Source organism: Mauremys reevesii, linkage group 12 (genome assembly GCF_016161935.1).
Source record: "Mauremys reevesii isolate NIE-2019 linkage group 12, ASM1616193v1, whole genome shotgun sequence".
In the NCBI taxonomy this organism is placed as follows: domain Eukaryota; kingdom Metazoa; phylum Chordata; order Testudines; family Geoemydidae; genus Mauremys; species Mauremys reevesii.
The window spans coordinates 592,747-603,461 of NC_052634.1; the positions used below are offsets into that span (position 1 = coordinate 592,747).

The window sequence follows — 10,715 nt, forward strand, 5'->3', positions numbered from 1 at the left end:
CAGGGAGTTGCTAAGTATTTCTGGCTTGACACTTTGCTGTTCTTGACCGGCTGCTCTCTCTCTTAGTGCCGCAGAAGCTGTCTTGCAGGGGCGAGCAGACTCCATCCTGACCTATCATCAACAGAATGTTCCCCGGGCAAAGCTAGACCAGGTAAGGCTGGGTGTGAGCCAGACACTCTGGTCTGTGCATGCTGCTGGCTAATGTCCTCATGGCCGGTCACACCCTGACCCCACTTGCAGCTCACATTCTTTCAAGGGGGATGGGCTCAGTTGGCTCTTGTGGGGATTCAGGGCTCGAAGCCCACCCAAGGTCTGGGGCTATACACCTGCCTTATGTGTTTCTTGCTGACTTTGGCTTCCCCTTTCTCACAGGCTCCAGCTCCCAAGGTACTGGGAGTCGCCGAGCAACTGCCAGTTAACCCACCTGCCTCCAGCACTCCGCAGTCCCAGCCCCCAGCATCGCAGGGCAACCAGGCACAGCCTCAGCTCCCCCCAACACAGCCCCCCCCACCCCAAAGCATCAGTCAGCAAGCTTTGCCTGCACCAACTACCCTACCCCAGGAAGGGACGGGAGAGGACATTCGGCGGGACCTGACTCCCAACTCTGTGGGAAATAGCAGCGGCAGCACCCAGCCAGGGAGCAACCACCCCAACACACCCAATGCCTCCACCAACCCGATGCAGCCTGGGCAAGTGGACTCTTCTAGTGCTTCCAGCTCTAACTTACTGGGGGATGGTGCCAGTGCTGGGGCAGCCGGAAATGGGCAGGTAGTGCTGGGCCCCAGAAACCCCATGAACTCAGAGGGGCTCTCTAAGGAGCAGCTGGAGCACCGGGAACGCTCCCTGCAGACCCTGCGGGACATTGAGCGCCTGTTGCTGCGCAGCGGTGAGGCCGAGCCCTTCATGAAGTCCAACCAAAGTGCTGGTGAGGGTGGCCCCACTCCCCAGCCACAACCCCCACCCACCCAGCCACCCCTCCCACCTGCGGGCATGAAGAAGTATGAAGAGCCCCTGCAGTCCATGATTTCACAGACGCAGAATCTGGGGGGCCCCAACTTGGAGCATGAGGTCCCCCACCACCCAGGCTCTGACATGGGGCAGCAGATGAACATCATGATGCAGCGGCTGAGCCAAGACAGCCTGACGCCAGAGCAAGTGGCCTGGAGGAAGCTGCAGGAGGAGTATTATGAGGAGAAGCGGCGGAAGGAGGAGCAGATCAGCATCCATGGTCGACCCATGCAGGAGATGATGATCCCACAGTCCATGGGTGGCATGATGATCCGGGGGCCACCACCACCTTATCACAGCAAACCTGGGGAGCCGTGGCCTCCAGGGATGGGCAACCAGCTAAGGGGGCCCATTGAGGTCCAGGACCCCATGCAGATGAGGGGAGCACCCCCCTTCCCAGGGCCAAGGTTCCCCGGAAATCAGATGCAGAGGGTCTCTGGCTTTGGCGGGATGCAGAGTGTGCCCATGGATGCCCTTGGGTCCATGAATGCTATGCAGCGGCCAGTCAGGCCTGGCATGGGATGGAATGATGATATGCCTCCAATAGGAGGCCCAGGGAACTTTCCACAAGGGAGCCTGCCCTACCCTTCAGGGCAAGGGGACCCTGAGCGGTTCATGAACCCCCGAGCCAGGGAGGAGATCCTGAGGCACCAGCTGATGGAGAAGCGCCCAGTGGTGATGCAGAGGCCCATGGGGATGTCTGGCAGCTCCATGAGCCAAGGTTTGGAAATGGAGAGGATGATACAGGCTCACAGGCAGATCGACCCATCGATGTTCCCTGGACAGATGCCAGGAGAGAGCCTAGGTGGTGCATCCATAGGTATGGACTTCACGGGTACCCGGGGGATGTTGAGCCCACCCATGAGCCAGTCGAGCCTCCGAGACCTGGATGCGCCCATGGGACCTGGGAACCTCAACATGAACATGAATGTCAACATGAACATGAACATGAACCTCAATGTCCAGATGACCCCACAGCAGCAGATGATGATGTCGCAGAAAATGAGGGGTCCTGACATGATAGGCCACCAGGGCATCAGCCCTGAGGATTTGGCCAGGGTGAGGGCTCAGAATGGTAGTGGTGGCACAATGATGGGGGGGCCACAGAAGATGATGATCCCTTCACAGTTCCCCAGCCAAGGGCAGCAAGGCTTCTCAGGTGGGCAGGGCCCCTATCCCAGCATGCCCCAGGAGATGGGCAGTGCCCCAGACATGTTCAGCCCTGAACAGGGTGCCATGTCCATTGGGAACATCGGTGGCACCACCAGGCTTAGCCACATCCCTTTGCCGCCAGCTTCCAATCCCGCTCCCACCCAAGGGGGCAACCTAGCCAACATGCACCCGGCACCCTCACGGGGGCTGGGCCGCAGGCCCTCCGACCTCACCATCAACATCACCCAGATGAACTCCCCTGGCATGGCCCACCTCAAGTCTCCAACGCTCAGCCAGGTGCACTCACCGCTTGTCCCCTCCCCATCTGCCAACCTGAAGTCTCCACAGACGCCCTCGCAGATGGTCAGCATGCCACCGTCCAACCAGTCTGGGCCCCTGAAGTCGCCCCAGGTGATGAGCTCCTCCCTCAACGTCAGGTCTCCCACCAGCTCACCAAGCCGCCTGAAGTCCCCTTCCATGGCCGTTCCTTCACCCGGGTGGGTGCCATCTCCCAAAACCACCTTGCCAAGTCCTGGAGTCAGCCAGAGCAAGCAGCCTATCAGCATGAATTCGTCAGCTTCCATGGGAGGGCTGGATCAGGGTAAGCTGCTAAACTCTGTATGTGAGTGGGATAGGGCCATAGAATCAAAGCCTGGTGCTCCGAAGGTCTCTGCACATTGCTGGTCACTCTCATGGGGCCCAATAATTCTGTGGCTTCCAGACCCCTATTTTCCATATTCTCAGACTGGTAGTGATTACGTGGCTATTTCCCTGCAGGGCAGTGGTGGGAACCTGCCTTCCCATAGCCAGCTCTCCCTGTGCTGGAATTTGGGGTCCAAATCTCTGGGATTTGAGGTTGGCGAGTGGGCATCTAGGGCCCAGCACTGGAATTGCCATGATAGCAGCCCAGTTCCTTTTCCAAAGGGATAGAACACGCCATCTCCCTTTCTGTGCCATGCACCAGGCCTCAGGGCAATGTGGCTCAGCATTGGGAAGAAGGGAGCAAGAGCCTAGATTAGGGGAAATGCATACAGCCTGGAGAGGGACTGCTCTTTCCTGGTGGTCTGAATGAGCCTGGCCTGTCCGACACATGCAAGTCTGCACTTGCTTCTTCTGGGGATTAATGCCAGTGATTTGCTGTGCTCCACCCCACCCCCTGATGCTGTGCTCTCTTATTTACAAGGAGCAAAACCGAGTAGGCAGCCTACTATGCACTGTAGAGGTTTGGAGGGAGACATTGGACCAAATTAGAAATGGGGAGCCAGGATCCCAGCATTCCCAAATCCCTCTGCTGAGTGGCTCGTGCTCTCCAGAGTTGGGTGGGGATGGAAAAATGGATTGATGGGAGACAGAGTCCTTAAACATATGTCCTGACTTGGGGAAGTGGATTGAAAGGAGGGGACAGTGGGTGTGTCTCTGTCACTGAGCAAACCCATTCCAAGAGTTGGGGGGATTGCAAGATGTGTCTGGCCAATGTCCAGCTCCCTGCATGTCCTTGTGTTTCTTTTCTCAGGCCCCACGTCCTGTTGTCTGGGGAGACTTTTTGCAGGTAGATCAGAATTTAATCCAGTTATTTATGCAGGCAGCATTGTCTAATGGTCAGAGCAGAGTCTGAGAGAATCATAGACTATCAGAGTTGGAAGGGACCTCAGGAGGTCATCTAGTCCAACCTCCTGCTCAAAGCAGGACCAGTCCCCAACTAAATCCCCAAATGGCCCCCTCAAGGATTGAACTCACAACCCTGGGTTTAACAGGCCAATACTCAAACCACTCAGGACTCCAGAACTTTAAGCCTTGCTCTGCCACTGTCACCTTGGCCAGGTCCCTTCACCTCTTGGTGCTTCAGTTTCCCCTGGCCCTGATTTGAGTCTTTCATTATCTCTCTGATGATATGACAAGGATTCCCCATCCCCATTTTCTTTCCTCTACGTCCACTCATATCAGGGTAACAGGACGGGCTAGAAAGCAGGGTTCCTTCCTAGGTACTAGGGGGCTGGTTCACCTCTCCCCCCATGCCTTCTAGCAAGGTTAACACTTCTCCCCACCCCATTCCCCTGTACAAACAGGCTGTTCCCATCCATGCCTACTTGCTTGAGGAGGCCTTGAGTGAATGCTCACAAGACACGCTGAGTGCCAGAAACCTGCCCACAGCTACATCCAGGGAAGGGACGTCAGGGTAAGGCCCCTGAGGTATCTAGTGCTGGAAGAATGGTTCCAGGTAGCCCTGCATGGTGCAGGCAGCATGTGCTCAGAGCTACTTAGTGCAGTGGCGTGTCAGTCCCATCTCGTACTCTCACCCAGAGCAGATTGTCGGCCAGGCCACCAACTGCTGCATTTTTCTTACTCACACTTGGCCTCTGCACACATGACATGCACATTCGTGCCCCAGGTTTCCAGTTTCTGACGTCTCTGTGTTAGCTTTTGAAGCTGGTGTGTATTTTGCCCCCAGGCATCCAGCAGGAACTTTAAAAAGAAGCAGGTAGGGGAAAGGGGCAAAGTTTTCTGTATCCAGGTCTAGAAAAAGGCCTCAAACTCAGTGCCTTCCCCTCAGCACCCGCCCCCTCCTTCTTCAGTTCATGAGGGAAAGGCCAGAGCTCAGAAGTTGGGATTAGATCAGAGCTAACTCCCCTATAGTTTGGGGTGTCTGGTTCTGGTGCCAACCACAGCAGGTGGTCCCAGCACAGAACTTCCCCAGAATCCATAGGGGGTTTTGGTTGGGGGCCAGGCCTGGTCTGGTCTATCGCTGTTCCAGAGAATTGGGGATGCTGCCTGATGGGACCAGGCTGCAGCTTGCAGGGAGCACTAAGCTGGTCTCTCTCTCTCTTGCTTGCAGGTTCGCTCCCTCCTGGGCCTAGGAGCAGTTCCTCTGCGCCAGCCAGTAATCCCTCTAGCACCATGAATCCCAACATACCTTTTACTTCCTCTCCAGATCCATCCCCTTCCCAGAACCCCCTCTCGCTGATGATGTCACAGATGTCCAAGTATGCCATGCCCAGCTCCACACCACTCTACCACAATGCCATCAAAACCATCGCCACCTCTGATGATGAGCTGCTCCCAGACAGGCCTATGCTCCCACCAGGAAGCATGCCAGGTACGTTCTTCTGGGACGGTGTCTGCGCCAGCAGGGAGAGCAAGCTGGAGCTGGGTTTTATAGGGGTAAGACTGGTCTTGTGGCTCTCAAGACCTGGAAGGCAGGACACCTGGGTGTGGTTCTGATGCTCAGAGTGGGGATCAGGAATTCTATTCCCAGCTCTGCCACTGACTACTTCTTCTGTGGCTTTGGACAAGTCACTTAGCTTATCAGTTTCTGTTTCCCTATCCCTCCCTGCCTCTGTTGGAGCATGGGGCTCAGTGCATTGATGACTAGAAAGTACCTGGGGAGCATGGCTGGGGATGTGTTGTAGAAAAGTGTGCTAACTGAGAGCCAGAATAGGAATAGACACATTTGGAGCTGCAAAGCAAGGAGAACGAAAGGGTTAATTGAGTTAGATGAGAGCATTTATCCTGTGGGGAAGAGACGAGTTTGTTCCAGGCACAGGGAAAAGCCTGAGGAAGAAGTTGGACATGGGAGAAAACTCAGTGAGCCCTCTACAGGGACAGGACATGGTGTAATCCTTGTTGTGCACCATGCTGTGGAAGGATCACTCCTTTCCAAATGTATGACTTAATATAGTAGAGACTCCATGGCTGTATCCTTGCTGTGCCCTCTCAAAATGTCACAGAGGCAGCAGGTTAGAACCCAGGATCGCCCACTCCAAAAGCATTGGCCTGAGCAACTGAGTTCAAGGAAAATTACTATCTGTTAGCAGTATGGGGCCTTGACACACAGCAAGCAATTCTGATTCCAGCCAGCAGAGAGCAACAGTGCCATATACACACCAGCCAGTTAATTGCAGTATAATACAGTTGGGTTATTAATGGTAACTGCAGTCACTGTAAGTCCACCAGCATGCTAAGGGTAAAAGTTATTGCAAGGGTTACATCTCCTTAGGTGAGACATAGGGATGTCAGGTCTGAGGTATGGGTGCCTTAGCCTGTCCTGAGTGTCTTGATGAGTGTCTTGGGCTCCCAGTGTTCTCACTAGCACAAGTAAAAGCAATGGAGCCCGTCCAGCTGTCCTGCATTCAGGTGTAACCAAAGGCCTTGGGGAAACTCTAGCTCCCTGGATACTATTGACTAAGTTCTTTAAATGGAACTGCTGAGCTGGCTTCCCAGGCTGGTTTCCCAGCTTGCCGCAGCTTTGCAAAGGCATTGTGCACTTCCAGAACCTGGTGCGAAGCTGGCAAGTGTTTGTTTGCTTGGCATTGGCAGGTGCAGTGCTGTTCTGCCATCTGCTTCTTACTGACTGGCCAGGGCCAGCTGCTGCCTTCTCCATGTGCCATTGATCTGTCTGGCAAACACAGTGAGCCCAGGAGATACTAGACTTTCTAGCCCAGCACACAGTCAAGATCAGCTGAGGGTAAAACAGATAATGGGAGATGCAGCGTTCATGTGGGTTACATGTACATCCCCATGCCCGGTGGGGATGATGTGACACCCCTAGATCTTACTCATCTCCCTATCCTCTTCGGCATCTCTTCTCTGCCCCCACATGCCCAGTGTTCCTCCCTCAACCATCTGCCTGAGTGTTGTCTCTGGGATGGCAGGCCCATGTTCTAGTATTTGGCCACTCCCCTTGATTGAGTCCTAGAGCTAGCTTTCCAGGAACCATGTTTGCCCTGCTTGGAGGAGGAAGGGGGCTGTGACATTTGGGATGCCCTTAAATTTCCCCCTACCACCAGAGATGTCCCATCACCACTATCTCCAGCCCAGAGCTCTGCTGTGTAGGAAACCTCAGATGGTCTCAGCAGGGTATGTCCCAGTGGGATGGGAAAGCCTGAGCGGGGACTGGGCTATCCAGTCCATGCAGGGTCCCAGTGTCTGTGGTCAGAGCTGTGAGTGAGAGAGAGAGAGAGGCATAATCTGAGAACTCCTTAGCTCTGATTTCAGAAAGTCTTTCTGACCTCCACAGCAGGGGGCCCACACCTCCCTCCCATGCTGGCTGTGACCATTGTGTAAGCCAGGCAGTGCTGTGCGGTAGGTGGGTAGCTGTGCTGTCCTTCTCAGTATCCACCACTGGGGGGCACGTTGGAGCTGCACAGAGGTTGCCAACTAATGGTTGTGCTGAGGGTGTTCTTTGTGCTCAACACAGTAGAGAGGTTGCTGTGCTGTACTGACCCAGCCTGTGTAGCAACAGAGGGGAACAGGATTTGCTGGGCTGGTAAGAGCCACAAGCCCCATGAATGGCCAATGACCGACTGAGTCTTGCGGCAACATCCCTTGAACCCCAGCTATTCCCTGCCTGCACTAGGCCAGCTCTGAGGTCTGGAGCAGCTCTCACCAGCAGAAGCAGCAGCACCTACCAGGGGACCCTCTTAAGGCAAGTCTACACTGCATCTGGGAGTGAGCCTTCCAGCCTGGGTCCACAGACTCACTCTAGCACTCTAAAAATAGCTGTGTAGATGTTACAGCTTGGGCTGGAGCTCAGGCTCTGATAAGAACATAAGAACATAAGAACAGCTGTACCAGGTCAGACCAAAGGTCCATCTAGCCCAGTATCTGTCCACCGACAGTGGCCAATGCCAGGTGCCCCAGAGGGAGTGAACCCAACAGGCAATGATCAAGTGATCTCTCTCCTGCCATCCATCTCCACCCTCTGACAAACAGAGGCTAGGGACACCATTCCTTACCCATTCTGGCTAATAGCCATTTATGGACTTAGCCACCATGAATTTATCCAGTCCCCTTTTAAACATTGTTATAGTCCTAGCCTTCACAACCTCTGCAGGTAAGGAGTTCCACAAGTTGACTGTGCGCTGCGTGAAGAAGAACTTCCTTTTATTTGTTTTAAACCTGCTGCCTATTAATTTCATTTGGTGACCTCTAGTTCTTGTATTATGGGAATAAGTAAATAACTTTTCCTTATCCACTTTCTCAACATCACTCATGATTTTATATACCTCTATCATGTCCCCCCTTAGTCTTCTCTTTTCCAAGCTGAAGAGTCCTAGCCTCTTTAATCTTTCCTCATATGGGACCCTCTCCAAACCCCTAATCATTTCAGTTGCCCTTTTCTGAACCTTTTCTAGCGCTAGAATATCTTTTTTGAGGTGAGGAAACCACATCTGTACACAGTATTCGAGATGTGGGCGTACCATGGATTTATATAAGGGCAATAATATATTCTCAGTCTTATTCTCTATCCCCTTTTTAATGATTCCTAACATCCTGTTTGCTTTTTTGACCGCCTCTGCACACTGCATGGACGTCTTCAGAGAGCTATCCATGATGACTCCAAGATCTTTTTCCTGACTCGTTGTAGCTAAATTAGCCCCCCATCATGTTGTATGTATAGTTGGGGTTATTTTTTCCAACGTGCATTACTTTAAACATTTATCCACATTAAATTTCATTCATGAGAGCCAAGCTCCAGCCACCCTTGCAACTTTGAAGCACCATCTACACTGCTATTTTTAGAATGCTAGCACAAGTCTGTGGCCCCGGGCTGGAGGCTGGCTCCCAGATGCAGTGTTGATGTGCCTTTACTGTCTCAGTAAGAGAGAGAGAGGGGCTGGCCTCCCAAGCATGTGCTCTGTGGTGCTCACCTCTCCCCTGTACAGCCTAGCACCTGGCTGGTATGGGGCAGGGTGTGATGCTGCCATGGCAATGAGGTGCTGGGTGAGGGTACTGAGCAGGCATCAGGTCTGACAGCAGCCTGAGAGCAGAGTCCCCTGGGCTTAGGGACTCTTTCACTGACCTTACTGCCTTGATGGACCCTCCATGGCAGACCCTCTCCATGGGTCTAGCAGTGGGAGCAGAGATGGGCTGGGTTTGAACACCCCAGGGAATCTGGCTGGAGCTGATCTCTGCTTAGATGCTGATTTCAATGGAGAGAGCTGCTAGCACCAGGGACATACTCTCTGCATGTGGTGGGAGGAGGTGCATGAGCATTGAGTTAACTCTCCTTCTCCCCTTCATTAGGTATCACAGGAAATCAGCCAAATCAACTGCACTTGAATTCAGTGGGGCCTGCATCCTCACAGAGTCCCATGGGGATGAACTTGCCTGGCCAGCAGCCACTCTCCCATGAACCCCCCACATCCATGATGTCCTCGCCGAATCCCCTGGGCACCAACATTCCAATGCACCCTGGTGCACAGGGGGCGGGTGTGCCCCCCCAAAACCCCATGATGCTGCCTCCAGGGCCCCAGGATTCCTTGAACCAGCCCTGTGGCCCTGTGCCAAACAATTCTCAGATGATCCCTTCCAACCAGCTGGTGTTCCCCCGCATGCAGCAGCCCCACAATGCCATGCAGTCTCCAGCTGCGGGTATGCCCATGACACCAGGAGGTGGAGGAGGGGCTGGGATGCAGCAACATTACCCGCCTGGGATGCCCTTGCCACCAGAGGACCTTCCCTCCCAGCAGCCTGGCCAGATGCCCTCCCAGCAGCACATGCTGGGCAAGAACATCCCTCCTCGGATTGGAGATCCCTATCCCCCTGTGCTTCCGGGTGTGGCTTCAGTGCTGAATGACCCTGAGCTCAGTGAGGTCATCCGCCCCACACCTACGGGCATCCCTGAGTTTGACCTCTCCAGGATCATCCCTTCAGAGAAGCCGAGCAGCACCTTGCAGTATTTCCCCAAGAGTGACAGCCAAGCACCGAAATCACAGCCTTCCAACCTCCACCTCATGAACCTGCAGAACATGATGGCTGAGCAGCCACCCACACGGCCGGGCATGAGCGCCCCCAGCCTTCCAGGGCAGCAGGGCATGCAGCGGGGACTCAACATGTCTATGTGCCACCCTGGACAGGTGTCCATGCTGGGCAGGACAGGTATGCCACCCCAGCAAGCCATGATGGGGAATAGCATGCACCAGGGCATGATGTCCCCCCAGCAGAGTCTGATGGCCCAGCAGAATTTCATGCTGATGCAGGCTAAGCAGAGGAGCATGTCTGTGTCAGGGGAAATGTATGCCCAGACGGGTCATATGATGTCGCCTCAGGGCTCCCTAATGGGGCCCCCACCTCAGCAGAACCTTATGGTCACACACCAGATGAGGCAGAGGAGTGTTTCACTGGACAGCCAAATGAGCTACATCTCCGGGCCTGGAAACATGGCAAACCTGCCTTTCTAATCATGTCCTGAGGGGCTGGGGCCGATTGTAGAAAAAAAAATTTAAACCTTTATTTGGGTTAGGGTTGGGAGGCTGGGGCCTGTGGGAGTGTGGAGGGGGGATGTTTTTCATATTGGATTTGCCTCTATAAGGAAAACCAGATGTGCAGTAAAATTGATGTCAATCCTTTTTGGGGGGTGGGGGCATTATTATTTTTGAAACCCAAGTGGTGACTGGGGGCTTCCAGACCCTACGGCAGTTTGTAAAATCTTCCTTTATTTTTTCCTCGTAGTGTGGGTTCTCTTTGGTTTTTTTTTGTTTTGTTTTAAAGAACAACCAAAATGTACAACAAGATTTTGAATGAGCTGTAAATAGGGCTGGGAAAGGCAGAAACTT

At 53.8% G+C, this 10,715-nt stretch overlaps 1 protein-coding gene across 10 annotated transcripts in view; it reads left to right on the forward strand.

Annotated features, from left to right (window-relative positions):
* BCL9L (BCL9 like) overlaps positions 1–10,715 on the forward strand; it is a 130,875-nt gene extending 120,160 nt beyond the window's left edge. For 6 of the 10 annotated variants that reach the window (XM_039496448.1, XM_039496450.1, XM_039496453.1 and 3 more), the window contains 4 exons: positions 67–151; positions 373–2,761; positions 4,994–5,254; positions 9,184–10,715. In XM_039496448.1, coding sequence (XP_039352382.1) covers positions 67–151; positions 373–2,761; positions 4,994–5,254; positions 9,184–10,340 — 3,892 coding nt within the window. In that variant the 3' untranslated portion in view covers positions 10,341–10,715. Of the gene's footprint in view, positions 1–66; positions 152–372; positions 2,762–3,673; positions 3,710–4,993; positions 5,255–9,183 lie in introns of all 10 variants that reach the window. The other 4 variants (XM_039496454.1, XM_039496456.1, XM_039496455.1 and 1 more) reach the window with 4 other exon arrangements.